The sequence below is a fragment of the Sitodiplosis mosellana genome, unplaced genomic scaffold (genome assembly GCF_009176505.1).
Source record: "Sitodiplosis mosellana isolate CC-2019 unplaced genomic scaffold, AAFC_SMos_1.0 Smas_scaffold_6226, whole genome shotgun sequence".
Taxonomy (NCBI): domain Eukaryota; kingdom Metazoa; phylum Arthropoda; class Insecta; order Diptera; family Cecidomyiidae; genus Sitodiplosis; species Sitodiplosis mosellana.
The window spans coordinates 23,764,227-23,787,545 of NW_022601467.1; the positions used below are offsets into that span (position 1 = coordinate 23,764,227).

General features: G+C 33.8%; 3 protein-coding genes across 4 annotated transcripts; 2 read left to right on the forward strand and 1 right to left on the reverse strand.

The window, feature by feature from the left end:
- The first annotated feature begins 95 nt into the window (after positions 1-95).
- LOC129578504 (complex I intermediate-associated protein 30, mitochondrial-like) lies at positions 96-1,964 on the forward strand. Its single transcript, XM_055467204.1, has 4 exons — positions 96-810; positions 1,070-1,287; positions 1,348-1,533; positions 1,620-1,964. The coding sequence occupies exons 1-4, from the start codon at positions 471-473 to the stop codon at positions 1,848-1,850; spliced, it is 975 nt and encodes a 324-aa protein (XP_055323179.1). The 5' UTR covers positions 96-470; the 3' UTR covers positions 1,851-1,964.
- Positions 1,875-4,254, reverse strand: LOC129578505 (probable cardiolipin synthase (CMP-forming)). Of its 2 annotated transcripts, XM_055467206.1 has the most exons (6): positions 3,963-4,040; positions 3,251-3,901; positions 2,654-2,744; positions 2,364-2,579; positions 2,152-2,287; positions 1,875-2,080 (listed from the first exon to the last, which is right to left on the reverse strand). In XM_055467206.1, the coding sequence occupies exons 2-6, from the start codon at positions 3,343-3,345 to the stop codon at positions 1,953-1,955; spliced, it is 666 nt and encodes a 221-aa protein (XP_055323181.1). In that variant the 5' UTR covers positions 3,346-3,901; positions 3,963-4,040; the 3' UTR covers positions 1,875-1,952. The 2 variants fall into 2 exon arrangements, with proteins under 2 accessions (XP_055323181.1, XP_055323180.1); XM_055467205.1 differs by having other exon boundaries at positions 2,654-4,254.
- On the forward strand, positions 4,021-23,145 carry LOC129578499 (protein PF3D7_1417600-like). Its single transcript, XM_055467192.1, has 7 exons — positions 4,021-4,161; positions 14,964-15,144; positions 15,399-15,484; positions 15,545-18,032; positions 18,154-18,579; positions 18,762-20,770; positions 22,129-23,145. The coding sequence occupies exons 4-7, from the start codon at positions 17,592-17,594 to the stop codon at positions 22,694-22,696; spliced, it is 3,444 nt and encodes a 1,147-aa protein (XP_055323167.1). The 5' UTR covers positions 4,021-4,161; positions 14,964-15,144; positions 15,399-15,484; positions 15,545-17,591; the 3' UTR covers positions 22,697-23,145.
- Positions 23,146-23,319: the final 174 nt, after the last annotated feature.

The following is a 23,319-nucleotide window of genomic DNA, read 5'->3' on the forward strand; positions in this document are numbered from 1 at the left end:
ATGTCCCATTCCAAATTAGGACAAACGGACATCTTGTCCTGATGTCCCAATGCCAAAAGGGACGAACGGACATTTGTCCCGATGTCCCATTTCAAATTAGGACAAATGGACAAATTTTTAAAATGACTTACATCACTTCATAAGTGTTATACATCATTCTAAAAATTTGTCCATTTGTCCTAATTTGAAATGGGACATAAGGACAAATGTCCGTTTGTCCCTTTTGGCAATGGGACATCAGGACAAAATATCCTTTTGTCCTAATTTGAAATGGGACATCAGGACAAAATGTCCGTTTGTCCTAAGTTGAAATGGGACATTAGGACAAATGTTCGTCTGTCCCAAATTAATAAAAGGACGTACGGACACGAAATGTTCGTCCTCTGTCCGTCCGTTTGCCACCTTTAGTTCGGAGTTTGAGTGTGAATTAATCTGTAGAATAATTTTGTGTCAGCCCAAGAAGTAAAAACATGTTCCAGAATTTCCTTAGGAAGAGTCACATAATAAAAGATTTTGTCAATACGAATCAAATATGCCCGAGAAATTTTTCGATATTATCACCATATCACAAGAGTCACAATGTACTCTTAAAACAGAAGGCTGCGCGTATACCATGTATTCATCCATACATTAGGCGAAATTTTATTGGTTTTGTTCCTGACAGAAAAGATGGTTATAAAACACAGAAAGAAGAACCTGATCTAGAGCACATCAAATACGGCTTGAAGCAATTTAAAAACGAACTTAAATTGTGGATAGAAGAAATAAAAGACACATTACGTGCAGATCCTTTGATGATTTGTCCGCCTGGTTTGTATCATTTTAGAGCTTTTTTCATTAGATTGTCACATTTTTGTAGTAATAAGATCAAGATCATAGTTCCAACCATTACGTGGGCTTTCGCGTATACAGGGCATTTGTGTTTTATGACCCTCTGGTAAGTATATATTACACTTGAATTTTAATTTGTGATGGAAAGAAATGGTTGGAACTTTGGTCAAATGCACCCCAAAAATTATGTGAAGGCATTTCGTATTTGATTTGATAATTTTTGCTTGGATTCTCATAGGCGAGATCGATACGGTCTTCGAATTTGGGAAACAGGAAGACATAGACAAATTCGTTGTAACAAGTGATAGTGACCATAATGAGGGATACAGTCATTGTTCATTGAAGATTAATCAGTCTGGTTACGGTTCATTCAGTGGCATCTTAGATTCAACAGTTCCAAAACAGGGAAAAATATCAAGAGCTGGTTATTGTAATATAACAAGTCTTCGTGTGAAAGTATAATTTTTGGTTGTGTATTTATTTATGATTTTATAATAATCACTTTCTGTCATTCAGAAATCATTTCAACGCGATTCATATTATGATTGGAGCCCATATAATGCACTAGTATTGAGAATTCGGGGTGATGGTCGACCGTACTCATTGAATTTGCACTCAGATGGTATATTTGATGTAACATGGCATGATACATATAGTTATATCTTATACACACGAGGTGGTCCACATTGGCAGTTAACAAAAGTAAGTTAGATTTTCAGTTTGTATGTGTATGTTTGGTTCATTTGTTGAAATACAAAATTCAAATCTTTTTTTCTTTTTAAATTTAGATACCATTCTCCAAATTTTATCTGGTTGCTAAAGGATGTATACAAGATAAGCATTGCTATATGTCGAATATTCGCGTTTCACGAATTGGCATCACAGCTGTGGGACTGAACTGGATGGATGGAGAATTCAATTTGGAAATCGACTATATCGGTGTGGAAAATAACCCATACCATACTGAGGAATCATCCTATGAAATGTACAGAGTACCAAATTTCATAGCAGGCACCTAGTGATCCTTAACAATTCTATATAAATCTAGGTTCTTCAATGTAATAGTTTTATTAACTAAAAAAAATTCAACGTTTTTTTTAATCATACAATGAATTAGTGTTTCAAGATGTTTTTATATTTTCGCGTTTTCTTATTAGTTGGTATGTGTCCTTAGAAAAGATATAGCTTGTAGCAGCTGCTGCAGTTGTAACACCAGTAAAATACCACATGCAGACCAGAGTTGAATGATCTATATAGAGATGAAGATTGAAAAAAAAAATTAATAATATGGCTATTCATTTATTATTCAATTGATTATACCCAGTAGTCCATAAACTGGAGCTGCCAAACTAGCGGCAATCGTGGTCAATTGAACTGCTGTATTAACTTTACTGATCAAAGTTGGTTTCAATTTGGCTGTTACGTGTGTTGCATCAAAGTATCGTGTAAGTGTTCTCTAAAGTTATAATAATATTTCAATAAATATTGAAAAGTCGATTACTAATTACTCAGTAGTTTTATATTGTATTTACCGGTGATGGCAAACTTATATATCGAATGACAAAGCCGGCAATAATTAAAAATAAATCACGGAAGATGATCAATCCACATAGCCATGCAGGGAATAAGCTGCAGCAAGAGAGAGATATAACTAAAGAGCCTACGAGTAATTTATCTGCCATTGGATCCAAAAATGATCCAAGTTTGCTGGCCTGCGAAACCCAATTTCGTGCAATAAAACCATCCAACTGTAAAAGTAATTAAGATAGAACAAGGAGTTGTAAATCAAATAATTTTTGATTAGAGACTTTTATTGGCTCACCAAATCCGTTAAACCAGCAAAAAGGAGAAGACCGATTGCCAATTGATAGTGTTCTTGAACAATAACATATCCAATGTATGGAGCTAAACAACTACGAGTCACACATAAAAAATTTGGGATTGTTAGTATATTTTCCCGTAACTTCTCCCTCTCTACAATCTCCCCCATTTCTCGGACCTTCTCTTGGACTTTCGACTTTTTATCACGAATCCCTTGCACTAAAATCTCCTTGCGCTCACGCATTCGCATTCTTTTTTCTGTTATCAGTTCTCTACTTTTCTCAAACTTGTAATTTAAGTTTTTACGATCAATATTTGTGTAGAAACGTTTCTGGTCTGATGAGTAATCGAAAAAAAAATGCGATACATTTTTCGCCTTGTCCGTACATAGTATAGAATATTCAAAATTAAAAACACCAGTACAATTTGTGTATTTATTGCAATTATTCACTATTGAAATGCTTTTGCATTTAGGCACCAAATAAGTGAGTGTCATTTTTCGAAAAAGTTTCGATGCAATCATATCAATATAAGAGTAAAATTAATATTGAAAATAAAGACTCTTAGAACAATCCAATTGATAGCATTGTTGACATACCGCGAGCACATGCACATCAATGGTAAGAATCGTATACATTTTAGAACTATTTGACATTTCGCTCCTCTAGAATTTAGACAAATGTAAATATTCATGTAAATATTTTCGCGTTTACTTTCTTCTCATTAACATCTTCATTTCACATGTCAATGGAATATTCGAATTTTGCAGAAAATATTTCGAAACACACAATTTTGTGTTCAATGTTGAAGTTTTTATAAATCTAGAATGCCAAACCGGTTTATTCGATTAGTGAACGCTACCCAATCTATACCATTTTGGCATTCGAAACTGAAGTATCCGCCATTGTTATATGTGTTTCTGTTCGATTTGTGCGTCTATTCACAAAAAGTAGCTATTTCCTAACAAAAAGCTAAATGTTGTAGAAATTGAACAATAAATTTTAAACTAGAATTTCGATTATTAAAATCTACATAAAATTATTTCATAGGATCAAGTGAAGCTTTCCTCTAGCTGAGTTGGCCCTTTTGCTTTCCTTTCAGTTCTTTTGTTTTCGTTTACAATTTCTATTTCCAAGTAATCTGTGTCATTTTATACAGTTTAAAAAAATCCATTCAGTGCAACTCGATAGAGTTGGTTTTATTTTGTTTACATCTTTGAAACGTTGAAAAATCCAAAAAAAAATTTTTTCTATAAGGAATAGTAGAAAAATATCAATCAATAGAACGTGAATATAGTGAACAATACAAACCTAGATAGACATCGAAAGAATAATCGAAAGGTGAAACTTTTCAATAAAATAGACGACAATCTCGACGTATGTCTATCTGTTTATTAAAAGATCGATGTTTATAAGCATTCACGGGTCTGTATTTAGAACTTGGAAGCGACTTGCAACAATCGTCACGAATTTCTGTTACAGCACATTGAGCGCAAATCCAGCTATTGAGGTACGCATCTTTCTTGTAAATTTAATGTTATTTAAAATTTTATGTCAGCCATAATTGTAATGAAAATTGAGTAGAAATTCAATAAACCACCGCAAAGCAAAGGAGAACATGTGTAAAATATAGTTTTCAATAACCAATGTAAATTGTTTGCATGTGTTTGAATTCAATATGGCCGATATCATAGTATTTACGTTTTACGTTTTGTGCTGCATATTAGCATACATACTTTTGTTGTGACCATACACAAATAAGAAATGTAATAATTACCACGCATATTGCAATCTGTATGTGATAAAATTAAATAAATCCGTCAACTATATAGCAATAGATATAGCATTCCGATAAGAGACACATTCTATTTCCATTAATCTTTCAAATTAAAACAGTTGTGAATACACTCACACATAAGGAATGAATGTATTTTTGCACAGCCGTGATATAGTAAAAACATTGAATATAAATCAAGTGCGGAAAATAGTTGCTTATTTTCCATATTATTACTATTTTCCCATTCTTCGGAGACCTTCAGAACCTTCAAAATATGAATAATCGGCAAAAACTGCAGACTTAGTCGCAGAACCTGCCGTGCGCTCTTTGCGCCCTGGTGCAAAATTGACAGGGCGCCCTTTTCTTAGGAGGAAATAAAATAATTAAAATAAAAAATTTCTCAAAACGAGTAACTTTCTTGTTAGAAAATTTCTGTTTGCTATTTTGGGTATCGTTCATAGTATGAACTTCATAATTTGGTGTACAATATACTGTTTCGTATATATACAGTCACTCACAAACTTGTTTCAACCAAAAGTCATTTTTTCTGGAATTGGATGGGTTAACACTCTCAATGATGACAATATAGAACGAATCATGCAAAAACTGCTTAAAAAAGATCTCAATTGTTGAAATTCAATGTCAAACTCAGAAATCATATGTGTAGAATTTCAATACTGATCCAAAGCCATTATTTTGTGTCCAAAATTCATTTATTTACGAATCATACAAGCCCCTAAAGCTAGGCAACTGCGACCATTTTCCGTCAAAGTGTTCAAATTAACCTCAAAAACTACCAAAAATTCTGAATAATTTCAACAAATCATCTGAAATGAATGCAAACTGAGTCTATTCGAAGTATTTCAGCAGATTCGAGCTTGAAGAAAAAACCAGAGTTAGAATTTTTGATGCATATCCAATTTCAAATTAGGACAAACGGACATCTTGTCCTGATGTCCCATTTCCAAAAGGACAAACGGACAGTTGTCCAAATGTCCTATTTCAAATTAGGACAAACGGACCGATAAATTTTTTAGGACGGACGAACACAAATTTTGTTCCTCCCAATGGTTGAAAAAAATTCATTTTGAAAATTGAAGAATTTTTTTTTTTCGTTTCGAAAATTGTTATATTGATGCAAATGCAAAAAAAATGTTCCATTTTTTCTGAAATATTATTTATGATTGAATTCCCGCAAAAGTGTTGTCTCTTCATGTACATGAAAATATTTAGTAAAGTTGTATTTAGTTCAGTTCAATTTTTTTTACCAAGACAGAAAAACTGTTTAAATCATTTATTTTGTACCACTACTTTTTCAAATCAGTGTTCAGTTAACGGTTTCAAATATGATAGAAGAGATTAAATTAAAATTCAAAATTAGAAGGTATAAATAGAAAGAGAAAATTGAAGGAAAAATGTTTTATTTGAATTTCACCAACTTTTTTTTATGGTAATGGAATAAAAATGGTATTGAACAAATCACTTTTCAAACGTTAAACCGTTTTTACATTAACGCTGCTAACAAGCAAAACTCAAATTTTTTTCCACCAAGACACAGAAAAACTGTTCAAATCATTTAACACCTGATTTTGGCACTTAATTGAATGTAGTTGGGACTAATGAATTGTGAGTGTTTTTTTTCATTTACAATAAAAATCTTTTTACAACATTTTGAAACAAAAGAAAATTTCTTCAATCTTCAAAATGAATTTTTTCAACCATTGGGACGGACAAAATTTGTCTTCGTCCGTCCCAAAAGTGTCCTATTAAGACAATTTTTTCGTCCGTCCTAAAAAATTTGTCCGTCCGTTTGTCCTAATTTGAAATAGGACATTAGGATAAATGTCCGTTTGTCCTTTTTGACAATGGGACATTAGGACAAGATGTCCGTTTGTCCTAATTTGAAATGGGACATCAGGACAAATGTCCGTTTGTCCTTTTTGGCAATGGGACATCAGGACAAGATGTCCGTTTGTCCCAAATCATTAAAAGGACGGACGGACGAACAAATTTTGTCCCTTTGCCACCTTTAAGGAAAATTTTAGTGGTTGGTATCAAAAATGTACATGACCGACTTTAAAGTTGTTACCACCTGATTATTCTAGCTTCATGGAAAAGGCAATTTTATATTCCCAATACCACTGAAGAGTTCTTACTTTATTTTAAAAAATATCCAATACTTTTCTATTCACCGTATCCGAATTTTTTAGGCCAATGAAAAAAGGCTTTAAATATTAATGAAAATGGATAAAATATGTTTGCATTCCAATACAATATTCTAATGCACAAAGTAAAGTTAGCTTTTTTAAGGGAAATTTTCCTGACTTTTTCCTTCACTTCCAAAAGCACCAAAACATGTTCTCTGTTTAATAAAAACTTTTGTACTATCGATGTGTAATCATTTTGTTACTTCTATGTCTATTATTGAGTTTATCCTTCAAATTGTTTCCAATTCCTATACGATTTGATCAACAATTGCAAATAATCTTAGAATAAAAAATATCTCTTCAAAATAAAATCTTATGATGTATAACGTGATAAAGATAAGAACGTAGAGAATATATTTTTTATATTTCTTTTACAGATGCCACGTTCTAGAAGACGACATAGAGAGTCTAGGTCTCAATCCAGGTCCTCAGGATATAGATTGGAAAAACGTAGAAAAGTTGAACCTGCAGAGAGTGTTAGGAAATCTGTAGGAAGGTTAGTATCAACCCGGTTTATATAACCCCTATAACATTATTAGTGAGAAAGACAGAATAAAATTCATTCATTGGTACTAAAGCACTTAAAGCAACGCTATGAAGTGCAATGGTAATATATTCAGCAATTCCAAAACCTTTCAGAGTTGCTTTTGTCCCTATCGGAAGTTCACTGACTTGAATCATGAATAACGTTTGAAATATCATTTCTTACAGACATTTCTGCATTTTTTATACTTCCAAACTAAACCGTATAGATGCCGTTAGAGCATGCATTGCTGAATATTTTCCATTTATAGCGCATATTGTTGACTTAAAGGGATATTGACTGCTAATCAATCGGGATTATACCATCGCAACTAGCGTAATCCGCGACTGCGTTTGTCTCTTAATTTTTATTATACATGTTCTATGTTCAGTACACTGTATAGAGGAAATCCAGATGGCACCATCAGTGCCGAGTCCGCCTGTTGCGATGGTAGGATAGCTTGAATATCTGATGGTAATCTGAATCGATATCAAAGCCGACGATAGTGAGCCCGAGTGGCGAGTGAAAACTAATCCGCAAAACTTCGAATCTTTTTTTCCAAGATGAAGGGCAAATAAATAACCCATTGGAAAATGAATTCAAACTTGCAAATGGTCTAATAGCGGCCGTGAAAATTTTCGCGTGAAAACCACGGAAAATCGTCTTGAAGATAAATGTCAAAAAATGAAAATCGATAACATTCTTCAAAAATAAGTCGCCAGTTGGATGGATGGATTGGAAGGGCGGCTTTATTTCTTAATTCAGAAGCCATGCGTAGGTCTGTGACCTTTTGCACAAATGTACCCAGAGACTGTTTTCAGTTTTTCGGACTTATCATACCTGGCTCCATTTTTGGAAGTGGGTGGTCCCGATATACAATCCCAATCAACCAGTTGCTAAGTCCGGTTGTGACTGTTGTTTGAGACCATTCAACCACTTTTTATCCAACAGAGCCAAGCGACCATCCTTTATTTCGGTTTTTTCAAATGGAGGAATTTTTCAATTTCTGATATACCGATATATTCATCAGTAACCGTCGGTTACTAACCGAACATTGTTTATTTGCGGTAGATGTATCGGATATTAATTTATCATGTACACCAACCTAGCGAGTAAACACCCCATTTTTACGTGCACTCGAACATATCATCTTCTGTATTGAGTGCACGGGATCCCACAGCTTAAAGTGCCTGCCGAAGCACCCCACGGGCCTTTACATGAGCCGTAATCTATCAATTCACAATGTCATTGATAGAACCAATGATATTTTAAGATTTTCGGCACACATGCGATTCGAACCCGTGTCCCCACGCTTACAACGCTAGCATGCTAACCAATACGCTATAGCTGGGAGTCGCCAGTTACTTTCAGCTACTCATTAAATGGCTCAATAATAGAGAAAGTTGATCAATTATTAGTTGACTAGAGATTTAGTTGTGATACTCGATCGCAACCTTCCATTCAAAATTCGAATTGAATAGTGAGTACATATCAACTAAAGCAATGTTACTATTAGCCTGGACTCAAAAGAGTTTAATGACTCCTGGATAATAAAAGAATAATTATAACTTCAGTTTTTCAAATTTTTCAATACGCCTAGGGGGAAAAATCATTTTTTCATCTTTCATATCCACACGTATCAAGTATTAACTTACAAATTCACTAGTATGCATGTCAATCTGAAATATCTATGTATATTTAACAATATTCATCGTAAACGACAAATAAATGTTACTAAATATACATAGATATTTCAAAATTAACGTGTATACCAATGGAAAAATAAAAATGATTGTGATTCAAATGACTTTTGGAAGATTTTGGTGAATCACGGTGAATAATTGGAACATTTTTACTTTTATAGATATTACAGTCTGTTGAATATACATAGATATTTGGTATTGACGTGCATATTAGTGATTTTGTACAGATTGTGATAGCTGTAAAAGTGAAAAAATGTTCCGTAATCCATCAAAATCATTCAAAAGTTATTCAAATTTTCAGTTGAAGGTTTGATTCACTATTATTTTTATTTTTTCATAGTGTTCTTGGAATTCGCGTGAAGCCCCCAGGAATATGCTTTCAGAAATGAAGTGAATAGGGCCAATACAAGAGCAATTCCTATCATCTGTTTCGAGAAAATTCAAATGGGCAAAAGAAAGACAACTTGAGCTTTCCAAATGTAAACATAAATTACTACTACTTGATATGAATACTTTAGAAGATAGAACGACCATTTCACATGAAATCAGCCGAAATTCACATAAGGTTTTCAGAATCGGCTGAAAGATGTTTCACAATCGAACTATGAAATTTGGCATAAAATTTAAAAGGCCGCTTTAGTAGCGGTCATATGCCGCTTGAATCGCTACTATCGCCGTGAACAAATCCGTTATGAATCTGACTTTTTTCATTAAAAAAACATCTTCGAATAAAAAAAAGGTAAAATAAAATTGTAAATTCAATTTCGCAACACATACGGCCAATTTATGTTGTTCGGGATAAATTTAATCCGAGGGGTAAAATGGATTTTCGTCAGAAGACCAAATTTTTCGATAAAATTTATACCTATCACATAGGAAATTGATGCTAAACTCCATTCCGGCTATTAATAATGTTAAAAGTATTTCAAATATTTTTTCACACCAAGATATTTGAAAAAAAAACTCCCGATGGGTAAAAATCCGAGAGGTAACAAATAATGTATGATCCAAAAATACAATATTTGCACAGAAACTTCAATTTTTTGCTTAAATTCTCCGCTTTCTCGTCAAAAATAATGATAATAATGACATTTCGAATCAGTTTTCGATTAAAATAATTTTTACATTTTTTTACCCCTTGGATTTTTACCAAGAGCTCCAGCTCGTGGTAAATTTTATAACAAGGTGATGAAGCGTGATTTTTGTTTTAATCAAAAATTGATTCAAAATGTTTTTAATATCAAAATTTATGATGAAAAAGCAGCGAATTTATGCAACAAGTTGAAGTTTCAACATGCAACAAGTTGAAGATGCAAAAAATTATTTGCATCAGTAAACTTAGAAAAACAACAATTATTCCACTGCAAACGATTCCCATTTGGAGTTTGAAACTTCGCAACTAACAGCGACATCTAACGAAAATCCGTTACAACACTCCATTCGCCATATTGGAAAGTGACAAGTGTGTTGTTGTTTCAAATTTCAAGTGGAAATCGTTTGCAGTGAAATAATTGTAGTTTTCCTAAGTTTTATTGATGCAAATAAAATATTTTTTATAAACTGTGTGTTGGCAAATTGAATTTACAACTTTATTCTACCTTTTTTTATTATAAAATATTTGTGGATTATTTTGTATTGAAAAAAGTCAGATTCATAACGGTTCGGTTTGAACCGCTGAAAGCACTGGGAACTTTTTTTTTGGTTCAATATCATCCGACTGAAACGATACCTAGCGGATATGCTAGCCCTTTAAATTGTACGCCAAAATTGTCCATGGTATTTCGCATGGATGTTGGGTTTGGGTAAAAACTCAGAAAACCAAATTTTCTCCGCAGGGTCTAGTTCTGGAGACCCTGTATGGGTCCACAAATCGAAAGTACCTTAAGCCTTTTCGTGCTTTTTGACAGATGTACTAAATTGAATGTTTTCTGTGTCGCCATCTGGTTGGTGATACTAACATCTTCTCGCACGGTTCTGATGAAGATTTTATTTATTGTTTATACAATTTTATACAAAATCACTTTTTCATTCATAATTTAGAAAAGAAAATCACAGTTATTTCGAGAGTCGAGTTATTTTGCATGCAAAATGCCTAAAACATAAGAGTGAAAAAATTGTAATCATCAAGTTTGCCCGGCACGACAAATTTCAAGTGTTGGAACTTTGTTTTAAAAGAAGCCGAATATTATCTGAAAAAAAAACACTAATACAAAATAATAAATGGCAAATCATTCTTTTGTCTCTTTTTGGACATAAATTCCTACATTTTCGATAAAAAGTGAATTTTTTCACACAACTCATAATTTCACAATCACGTGTTTAGTACATTTCATTGTTCAATACCGACAATGAACACACCCTTCTAACGTCAGCAATGGTATCTGTCAAACTTTACGCTCTGAAAATGACATCCATAGCAAACATTCAAAAACAGTCAATATTTTATTTTTCTAATTCTAATTTGGGAAAACTAACATAACATTCACTTTCGAAATCATACCATTTGAAAATTATCCTGCCGTTTGTTACATACGAATGTGCAACGATCAGTTGTATCGTCTCGACACGAAAATTTTCAAATATTTGAGTTCGTTTTTCTCAGAGCGTGTTTTGGGCTGATGTCAGCAGCACTAACTAACGTCAGCTGCTGATATCAGTTGCTGACGAGTATGCATTGCGTTATTTTAACGCATTTGCAGTACAAAATTCGTATTCCTTTCTGGGTGCCAAGTCAAGTTTTATTTCAAATTTGACTATAATTTGAGATAGAATCGATTTTTAAAAGTGATGACCATTTTTTTTAGCTCTTCACCTTTGAAATTACCCATACTCGATTCCAAAATTACCCCCCAAAAAAAAATTGGGATTTGAAATAACACCCTTCTGGACGATCAACCTTCAGAAGCTCTGATGTAGGTGTCATTTTGTAGTGATCAAAACAATGAAACTACTTGTCGTATCTGGACAAAATATAGCTCAAAATGAAGATAAAACTTCAAATTTTTGGAATATTGTTGATTTAATGGGATAAAATAAGATTTTAGCGATAATATGGGCATTTCAATTTGGGGTCAATTTGAACCCCATTTACAGCAAACGTAAGCTTTCACTTTAAGTTAGAATATCTCGGTTTAATGTGGACCAATTTTGACGAATAATAAAGCTCTTAAATGCGTTTTTCAACTAGATTTAAGACGTTAGAAAGTTATAACATCATATAACTTGTAATTGAAAATTTATAGCAAAGAACGGGTTTCGCTGTCGATTTTGATTTCAATGTTGTTGTGATTTGACACTATTCGTTACATGTAACAACACATTGACTTAATTCTAGTAGTGATTTCGTCATGCGTCATTTACAATATCACCTCATCCTTGTGTGTGGTGAAAAGTGGAGTATATTTACTTTTTGCATTTCACATTTGTGCCATATAATTCAAATTAATTTCAAGGGAAAAAATGTGATGATTCTTCTTCCGATTTTAAAAATTGCGCAAATACAGAATATAAGTATCCAACACATATGTTTCCAACACAAAATCCATCCAGGGGTTTTTGATAATTTAGTGGGGATTTTCATTTTATCGACCTAGGCCGTTTGTATGATACAGGGGATTTTTCAGAGTTGATTTCTTCAGTTTCTGACCAATAACTCATACAATATTGATGACATTATCTTGCTGCCTTAAGCAAAGTCGTAGATAAGGATTCAATAATCACATTTTATGGACAAACTATGCAAAAAAATCACATTTGGTTGGAGCTATGGGGCAAAGTATCCAAAAAACGGGTACATTGTTAAGTTTTTCGAACATAACTCGCCCCGTATACATTTTTTTACTTTCTGTCTTCAGCAAAATTTCCATAAAAAAAACTAACCATAAAGAGATGTTGCCTTGAACATATCAATTCGAAAAAATCATATCTTGTCCACTTTTAGAGGTGTCAACGGACACGGACATAAACTAATGTTCAAGTACTTGACGTGCTCGTCCGGTCAAAAATCGGAAAAAATGTTCGGACGCTCGGCCCCGAAGGTTGGCACTGATGCGGTCTGTACTAGTGGCGGCATCAAAACTACGCGCACGTCACTCGTTGTGACTCCTGTCACGTAGTACTTTAGGCAATGTGCTATTCTTGCGTTGACAACTCCTAAAAAACACACGAATAAACGGAAGGCAAAATGATTGCACGCTTGTGGATAAATGAAAGCCATAGTTTTATTTTTTTTTTCTTTCAAAAATCAAATTTTAGATTTTCAAAAACTTTTCTACACGATTCATTCCAGTTCTACACTTTCAAACATAGCAAATTTTCTTTCCAATACTGACTTTTCTATACATTCTAACATTACAAATTTGTTGGCATATTTTTTGTGTAGAAAGTTGAGGCGAATCGAATCACTAGTGATATCTCACACCAGCCAACACCATATATCAAAAAAATATTTATCGTAGATCTGTTATGTTATTCTGCAAATTTCTTTACAAGTGACTCATAATTTTTGTTCACATACAAACGCAAAAGTGAAAAAACGCCGGATTCGCGTTTTTTGGAGGTCAAAAATTGGAACAAAAGGGATTTTTTGGGAGGCCAAAACTCCCCAGCCCGACATCCCCGTTAGAATGCCTTAAAAATTTCCAGATATTCAGTGCTTCATTGGTGCTAATTAGTGCCGCTAATTTTAGAATTGGTGCTTTACGTGAGAGGTCGGAATAAAGAATTATCCCAAAAGAGGCGCCGCATGTCAATAACAACAAATCAGACTCTATACAACACATATAGAGAAGAATCCCCAGTCTTCCTACAGTTGCGACCGATGTGTATTGTGGCCGAATGCTATCGCATCGCCGCTATTGCGAATGTATATTTGTCAACAACATACCGTTAGGTTTTGGTTCTCAATTATAAGAATTCAAATATTTTACACTCGCACACACAAAGCAACACGCTCAAAACATGTAAACACCGATACGGTGTCTGTATGAAATATTGCGTTTCATTTTTCTGAATTATTTGTGTTGGTGCGTCGTACGAAAATTGTTAGATGCTACAATATGACTTGTTGCCTTTTTCACACGACCGTCAGCAGTGAGCATCACTGTGAGCAATGGCAATACAAATAAATAACTATTCATTTCAATACGTATTGGCTTCACTCAAGCATCGGTAATAGCGTATTACGCACGCACATTAAATTGCGAATGAGAAAATCGATCATATTGCACTATCATTTATCTTCTGTATTACGCATCACTATAGATGATACAGAGAGCGACAGATGCCGAAAGATATAATGTATGCGGACACTGCATTGGTGTTTGTGTATTTCTGTGTGGGGAACAACGTAAAATCTGTGTAGTTGTTGACGTTTACTAAAATGAAACACAAATCGGGCACTATAGCGATACCTGACAAGATTATTTCCATTGGGTAAAAATGAGTCGATTTTTAGGTGATGTTTTTTGTGAATTTTGGGGGTTATGGGATGAAAAAAACATATTTGACAGGGGACATTCAAATCGAAAACTAACAATGCCAATATTTAGTGCTCAATTGGTGCCAGCGAAATGGACTTGTCTCTGGTTTTTTTTCTAGGGATGGAAAAATGCAACCCCAAAAGTACAGATAATTAGTGCTTAGTTGGTGCTCACGATTGATATTCATATATCACCTATTTTTTCTTCTCATCGTTTCATGTTATGGGCATTTGTTTTTTCGGCGGGTGGAAATACTAAAGATCCTCACTACATACAGCGAAACTTTAAGTTGACTCCGCACCAATTCTCAACATGATTTTTTTATATTTAACCCTCTAGTGCATGCAACCGCTTTTAGACGGGCAACATTTGAACGTCTGTATAACGTAAACCATACGTCGGATCACTTTGCTTCAAGAGGCTTTTAATAAGGCATATAAACAAGAATGTGCACAAAAACAAAAATGTGACAAAAAATTAACAATTTTTCTCTGATTTATGAGGAATCCAGGATTATGAATATTTTTTCAATTATCTATAGCCAAAAATCAACCAAGTACTAGTACTCCCAGCCCTGGGAAAAATTATGCACAAGAGAGTTAATTTATTTTTATTTTTACAGTTACGAAATATCATCGCGCAGGAAACAATCGGACCGGTCAAAGCGCTCACATCACAGAAGGAGTCCAACAACTTCACGCCATGGACATCGACGCCACAGAGAAGATAGAGAAGAGCGGACAAACAGCACCTCACGAAGACGACATCGTGATCGTGTGGCTAAAGACCGGAGTCCTGTTAAGGTAAAAAAACACTTTATTTTTATTTTTAAATACATTGAATGTTCAAAACATATATTACGTCATCCTACAAGATCAATTTGAACAAATTAAAACAAGAAAATTTTCTTTGGAGCAAGTCGAATTAATATTATGATATCAAGGCAATTGTAGAATTTTGTTTTGTTGTCAACTACCGGTACATCACGCCCATATTATAATACGATAGAAACTTTTCGCACTCTTTTTGATCAAAACTGATAAAAAATGGTTTCTAGTGTGCTGAATTTTTTACTTCTCCGACTCCGAGTTGGCTTAAAGACCCAGCTGTGAAATATAGACTACACCGTATTGCAAAATGCTGGTAATTTTTTCTGACAATTTTCCCTCTTGCATTTGTGTCAATTCATTTGGAATATTACAGCTGACAATTATAGACACGAGTGATGAAAGGACCCTGGCTAATTCACTGATTCAATGAAACGTGGCAAAAAAATTATTGTAACGACAATAATTCACTGGAATTGTGGCGTGGTTTAAATTTGCAAAAAATTGACAAGAGAATCCTCTGAAACCTCGTGCTGAAAATTCATTTTGACTATATTTAAACGCGTATTAAATATTTCAAGACATAATACTCGTATGAAATCTTGTTTGGAAAAGCGAACCGATTTTAAAAAGTTCTCTTATTAATGATGCCAAAATGATATACTTGTATCGCATTGGTTCTATTAAATACAAATTATCATGAAATATAAGTCACATTTAGTTATCCTCTTCTCGGCCAAATGCAAAAAAATGTTCTTAGACTCTTTCTGATCTATAAAATATAAATCATATGTACGATGTTGATATGTGCTATTTTCCACACCATTTGTATGTATTTTTCTGCTTGTATTACATGTATTATACACAAGAACATTTTGTTTATGCATATATGTATTTAATCTTACGCACTCAATCTAATCCCACAAAGGAATCGAACACATATGAGTTGGGAAAATTCTGAAAGTAGGTCTGAATTTGTAGTTTTGATATATTGCTCAACATACATTTTTAAATCGACTTTTTCCTTTGACTTTACTTGCAATTTTTATGTTTCCACAAAATGCAAAGTCAACGATGTACCCAATAAATGAATAAATTTCTGTAGTATATATACGCTGATCAACGTTTTCATTGTATTTATCTTTCGCTTCCGAAAACTCAGTTTATGAACAACATGCCAAGATTATTTTAGTGTGGATGTTTTTCCTTTACCGTTGGTAGAAAAACGAATTTCTCGCACTCGTTGGTGTTCGTTTCTGTTCTATTTGTGAAACCGTATGTGTTTCATTCATTTAATCGTCGGGACTGCTGACAGTTTACAGCACTGCCAACTTTTAGCATCGTACTCCGAAAATAAAAATATAGTTGAATTTCCATTCACTCTTCAAATATATCAGAAAACTGGTATTGTTTCAATAATATTATCACGAAAAAAGGAAAAGTATATGTTAGGTATTTTTGTCTATATATTACTGAAAATACACAAACTGTTTGAAACTTTGAAAACGTTTTCTTATGTTTTGTGAATATTTTTGTGAGTATCTAGAGTAAAGTGAATGTGAATCGTCATATTCATCATTTACAGTTTTTCATTTTGTATAATGTTGTTTGAGGAATATTTCGATGAGTCAAGTGATCAAAAATTAGTATTCTTAAATGGTCTTCAAGTGAAAATCACAACAATGGAAAAACAGGGATAAGTTCTCTAATTTCTAAGGGAAATGAAAAATGAACAGTTGAAATCTACGTGATAATAGTATTCAATTTTTTTCTCTAAATTTCAAAATTAATTTTAAAGTTTTTTATTTATGGGAACAACTAAATTAGGATATTATGTGTGACCCGATGCCTCATATTATTCCAACTCACTAACATTTGAGTTAGAAGACATTTTTCGTGTCTATTTATGCAAATTAATCAGTGTATTTGTGAATGCTGTTGTATGCAATTTACTGCTATCTGAATATCAATACGAAGAAAATTCTTTCATAGTTAAAATGGTTGAGAAGGTACGAAATTGTTTCTACATTGTTCTACATTGAACGTAAATGACGATGGCTACCGAATACTACATTACTAGTCGAACAAAATTGCTTCATTCAAATTCGATATATCCTTCATCACCATATTTTATTCAATTAGTTGTTGCTTTGTCGGCCGTACGTTAAGATCGATCAGTTTTCTAAATGTCATTCAATAATTTGTGAGGATAGAAATATTTGCACAGTGTCTTTTTACTTTTTACTTGTCCATTGCTAGAATTTTGTTGGATCGTGACATTTTCATAGATGTTCTGTTACAATGTTTAACTGTTAAATGACAGTAAAGAGTGCTACAAAACGGTGATAGTGTTGGTTTTGTAAATTAATGAAATAGCATTGCCATAGTTTATCTAGACTTTTCCTACATAGTTTTGTTTGTGAATGATGTCTACGTCTACTGAGTTTGAAGCAATTGCTGATAGTTGTGCACCGCGTAACGCTCTATTTTGTTGTCGATCGCCGATCTGTTTGAATAACAGTCCACAATTGGTGCCAGTTAAAAATACTCCAATGGATTCACAACATCAAAATGATTCAACAATTTACCCAGTGCGTGTCCCTGACTTATCGGATGCTGGACTGTACACCGATTTGATAACACAACCGAGAAAATATTGCGACGTAAACGGGAAAAGTAAACAAAATGCTATAACTGACATGTCAGAAGGTTCACAGCCAAATAAGATGCATCAAATAAATAAGTCCCAATCGGCCCAAGATATTCGACATTATGGGGTTAGCCTACGTCGTGTAACACCTCCGAAATGTACAGTCTCAGTGAAAAAAAATGATAATCCGATGATGAATGTTGTCTTACGCAAGGTATTTTATATTGAACATTTATGTGTATTGAAACTTTTCAATTCCGACTAAAATTTATTCAAAACAAAAATTGCATATAAATAAAACAGATTTGAGAAGTTTCATCCATGCATAATTGCAGGTTGAAAAAAAGCTTCTTGAACCACCAAAGCCAACTACACATGAAAAGAGTCCGCCTCCCAAAAAACTTACTTCAGCAACTACTAACGCTGGTGTCACTATTCTCAAATCTAAAAAAACTCGAATTGCTTCGAATAACCAAAACTTAATCGCAAAATCGAAATCTACAAATGACGTAACGAAGAAAACAGAAGCCGATTTAAAAAAAACCCTAGCATTGGCAAAGCCACCGCTACAACAGCCACCACCACCACCATCATCAACCGTTAACTTACTAAAAACACAAAGACCTCCACTTGAAATTCATAAAATTGAAGGCGATAAAATTATTATTATTAGACGCGTCCCTCGAGCACACCGTCTAGCTGCAGACTGTGACCTAAAGCTCAAAAGCTTGCCTTCACTCTCCGCGGCACCCATTAACCAGGTTAAAATATCCATATGTACAATATCATTTTTCCTTCTCATTCTTACTGATTGTAATACTCACTCAGCCTGCTTTCAATAATCCACACACATAATTGTTAGTTTAATGCCATTCATGTAATAAATAAGATGAACGTTTATTGACCAAATATTCGTACGCTGTGATGTTTTTTCCGTTTGCAGAATCGCATTTCTACGTATGATTTTCCCATGTTTTGTGAAAACGAAAAAAGCATACAACCCACAACACATAAATGTGTTTCTAAATCCAAACCAAACATGACACAGCCAACATGTTACGTAGAACACTCAACAATGATCACAAAGCAGCCCGACAGGACTGGCACGTCATATAAAAATGTCAATGAATGTTTGTTGGATGCAAAAAGTTCCATTCCATTATCAAAATCTGCATCTCTTCAAGCATTCTCGAGCGGAAATCCATTTTCAGAAAACTTATTGTCTTCAAAATATGCTAAATCACCGAAAAAAAAGAACAATTCATCGTTGTGGACAGCAGCGGAAAAACGAACCAATATTTCTACAGCTAATGTCAAAAATTTGCAAATTGTTGCTCCTGGCACATCGTTGGCGCAAACCATACACAATTCCGGGTGTAACCGATACAACAAGTATGATAGCGAATCATCTTCGGGTAGTGATTTAATTGATTTGACGTCAAGAAAAAATGTATCGGTTGGCGAAATGTACAATGACGATATTGATTACATGAACAATTATTTAAAGAGTTTGCCCGACTACAATGAACTTAATAAGAAGATCAGCAATGAACAACAAAAATGTGAAGACATTTATGATCGTTTGCTATGCATAAACTCGTCATTGAAATCGAATTTTTTGCCGAAATCAAATTCATGTCATAGCATAGCCACGGCATTGGTCAAACCACATCAGTCCCTTTCCGTACAAAGCGGCAATAATGCTAAAAATAAAATAATCCGCAGTTCGTCAAGTTCGGTTGTCAATCACAACATGATAAGCAACCGCGGCCATACTGGCGTCACTCCAATTGATTCGATGAATTCGATTAAAACTAAAGCTTGCCCCAACCAGATAATATCAAGCAAGCTACCGCAAGTATCATCGCAAACGAAACTCGATTTCAATGAAACGTTTAAATTTCAAAATACATTGCCAAAGAGCGCATCAAGTACGAGTCTACAACGTAGTAACTCAAAAAAGGGACTCAACGAATTTTGGTCAGAAAATTTAGCGAAGTCCAATCAACAGAAGATGGGATGGAATTACAATAAAATCATGGCAAATAAATTAGAGAACTTCAAATCCGATAATAATAATGTAACCCCATCAAACGGATATAAACTACAAAAAAATATGTCGTTATCCCAGCTGGGTCAGAGAATTCAGCAGAATGTATCCCGAGAGGAACTATATAATTTGATATGTAACAATGAGCCAGACCGACCGTTGGAAACAGATACCAGTACGAAAATCAATTGCAACAGTTTCTTGCAGTTAGATGCTCCCCCAAAATTGACATCGAATAGATCAACACAAATTCATAAACCACAATCGGTGCAACAGTCTTATGTTCCAATGGGAATGATAAATCCATTAGAAAAAAGTGTTTCACAGGCTAGTATGCCCTCAACATACATACAGAGAATGAAAATGAAATCACCAAGAAAAAACAACATTCCAACATTGTGTCAACCAATTTGCAGAAGTACGTCAAACACATATGTTTTCAGTCGAGCTCACGAAGGACAACAAGATAGTTTCACTCCAACAAATTTAATGAAAAGCTCGTCTAGTTCATCAATTTTCAATACTGCGCCGGGGAACATGACTGCTAATATCAAACTAATAACCAACTGTAGTATCAATAACACAAACAACATAGGCACAGTTTCTGGTCAATCGAATAAATCGAAAGCTGTTTTAAATAGTGAAAATAAAATAAACATGAATAACGAACTGCTCAAAATACAAAATGAGATTCCGTTTCATGAGACGTCATCCCTAAATAAGCGAAATACAGAAAACAAATTTGCGGCAAAAACATTCAATAAATTTAATAGTATTTTCACGCAAAATCGAAAGAATCCTAATTCAAAATCTAATATTCAGATGCCAATATTCACAAACCTGCCTTCTACGATTTCACATGATACAAACATAAAGAGTTCGAGAAATTCTATGAATATAAGGTAACTACAACTAACACATCGGTCAATAAGTCCCGAGCCTAACCACCAAGTGGCAACACTAATGTCAAACCCATATCATTTTCGAAAACTACAACCTTTTTTAGGAATCCAGTCAAAATTTGAGCCAAATCCGACCATCAGTTCGCTAATTACAGCACTTTAAATGAAGCAATTTTCCAATTTTCCAAAATCATGGAAAAACTGCATTTCTCCTCTCGATTTGACACATGTATTCCAGAAGAAAAACGAGCAGGAGTACCAAACCCATACTATGATTAGTTTATGGCATCCTTAGGCTTTCGAAATCAATCATTAGATATGGAAGAATTGAATTTATGCATAGCCATAAGAGCGATTTTGTCGATAAGCCTCCAAATTGTTCAAAATATGTGGTTTTGGAAGAAATCATTGCCAAAATCCGTTAAGTGATATCGGAATTCTCAAATGTGATAGTTCATAGATTTGCTAAGGCCATAGGGCAACTAACTCAAGCTATAGTTACAACTTTGCATGGATATATGCATATGAAATACTCAATCGAAAAAGCCTTGCCGCGTTTTTGGATATGGAGTAGATAGAACAGTTTTTTGGGGATTCGAAGCCCGTTTGGAGCTGTATAAGTAAAATTTGAATAGGGTTTTGCCTTTATATATTAGAATTAATGTATTTTGAGTTCATTTGAATAGATTCGATCTATAAATTGCGGGTAGAAATCGCCAAAAACGGTTTGTAGCGACCAAGGTCGCAAAATATGAGTTCGGGCATTATTAGTGGATTTAGGTATAGAAAAATATTCGCGAACCAGTGGGAAAGATATAAAACAACATGAAAAGTCACTTATGCATCATTTTAGACCTATCCGAATGTCAAATCTTGATAAAACATAGCAAATTTGGCGAAGAAAACTATGTTGTTCAAATGCGAGTTTCATCCAGGTCAAAGAACTGTTTATATGGTGATATAATTGAACGAAATTGGTTTCAAACTGCTTCACTAACCATTGTATTTTTTAGGTCTGGTCATTCTCTGAACTCTCCACATGAATATACTTGAATACAATGCATCAGAAGAAAGTTATACCGTTTTAACGGCAAAATTGAAGCATTTTCGGGAGTCTTTCTCTCGTATAGCTGTAACTAGCAAACTGATGGTCGGATTTGGCTCAAATTTTGACTGGATTCCTAAAAAAGGTTGTAGTTTTCGAAAATGATATGGGTTTGACATTAGTGTTGCCACTTGGTGGTTAGGCTCGGGACTTATTGACCGATGTGTTAAAATCTTGTGAAATACACATATCAAAAATCAAAGCGTGGCAATCTCATATTACTTATATTGTTCTCTCATTTCTGGTCATTTAGCTCAAACAAATGTTTAGAAACAACATTGAAATCAGAGAAAAATAATGATAAAACATTACCAACAAAATTAATGTCGCAAACTGTTTCTGGTCCACTGAAACTTAATCAGATGATTGGTACTCAGTATGTGGAAAACACAAAATCTAATGAGAGCTGTTACATAAAAAACAACTCTATCATGGATCACCAAAATAATTGTATGCATCCAAAAATGAATTTTACATCATCTATAATAATGACGTCTACCGTACCTGAACTGCAAACCCTAAGATTAAAAAAAAACACAGATAGGGAGCTCACTGAAAATAGAAATGAACAATATTCAATGCGAAATGTTGATACGCATAACACCAACCTTGCTAGTTCATTTGATTCTACTAGTGCAATCAATTCTTCAACGAATTGTAACCATATCAAGCCGGAAATATGTGAGAAGGTCTTTTTGCAAAATCCAACATCAAATGCAGCCCAAATACCAATCCACCAACGAAGTAGTCACGAAAGACCAGAGCAGATTTTTGGTACAAAGGTGACCAACCAAATATGTTTCTTTATTGTTTTTTTCTAAACTAACTGCTTATTACTGTAATCAGCATTAATTAAAACAGTCAATTTTACGCACGCATTTTGAAAATTTATGTGAGCTTCTATTTAGGCTTTCTGCATCACTCTTGCCAAAATATACAAAATATTTAAACCAAATATGAGAATATATCCCTCCATTTGAATCTTTATTCACAAATGTTCGAGTTTACAAAACAATCGCTCTTATTTCTTAATTAAACTATCAGAGTCTGAAATTCAAAATCCTAGTAAAAGAACAGTCACTTCTTGATTTGGAAACGAAAATTTATCACAAAGTAACTACTCATGACAAAGATTTGTATAGCATTTATAATTCAGTTTATTCAGAAAATTCGTATTGACCATAGACGAAAGCATTCGACGATTCCCAACGTATCGAAATGGAAAGTCAAAGTAGCATTCCATTGAATAATAAATGTATTGATTCGACAACGATCTTGTTTTTAATAATCATAATTAGGTTATTTGATTGAAATGGGAAATTTTTCGAAAATAAAGCGGGAAAATGGAGTATAAATCGGCAAGTTAAAAATATCGAGAAAATTGGTTGAAAAATCGGCGAAATTTATCTCAAAACCTTCTTCAATGAATCGGGATTTGAAAAAA

What these genes read in the sequence shown, in the direction of transcription:
- LOC129578504 (XM_055467204.1), top strand. Translation starts at nt 471, where the DNA reads ATGTTCCAGAATTTCCTTAGGAAGAGTCACATAATAAAAGATTTTGTC. An exon ending in TAACAAGTCTTCGTGTGAAA is followed by an intron (nt 1,288 to 1,347) that starts GTATAATTTTTG and finishes TCTGTCATTCAG; the next exon opens with AAATCATTTCAACGCGATTC. An exon ending in CACATTGGCAGTTAACAAAA is followed by an intron (nt 1,534 to 1,619) that starts GTAAGTTAGATT and finishes TTTTAAATTTAG; the next exon opens with ATACCATTCTCCAAATTTTA.
- LOC129578505 (XM_055467205.1), bottom strand. Translation starts at nt 3,175, where the DNA reads ATGATTGCATCGAAACTTTTTCGAAAAATGACACTCACTTATTTGGTG. An exon ending in TTGCTGGTTTAACGGATTTG is followed by an intron (nt 2,580 to 2,653) that starts GTGAGCCAATAA and finishes TTACTTTTACAG; the next exon opens with TTGGATGGTTTTATTGCACG. An exon ending in TCCAGTTTATGGACTACTGG is followed by an intron (nt 2,081 to 2,151) that starts GTATAATCAATT and finishes ATCTCTATATAG; the next exon opens with ATCATTCAACTCTGGTCTGC.
- LOC129578499 (XM_055467192.1), top strand. Translation starts at nt 17,592, where the DNA reads ATGATGTCTACGTCTACTGAGTTTGAAGCAATTGCTGATAGTTGTGCA. An exon ending in TGAATGTTGTCTTACGCAAG is followed by an intron (nt 18,033 to 18,153) that starts GTATTTTATATT and finishes GCATAATTGCAG; the next exon opens with GTTGAAAAAAAGCTTCTTGA. An exon ending in CCGCGGCACCCATTAACCAG is followed by an intron (nt 18,580 to 18,761) that starts GTTAAAATATCC and finishes TTCCGTTTGCAG; the next exon opens with AATCGCATTTCTACGTATGA.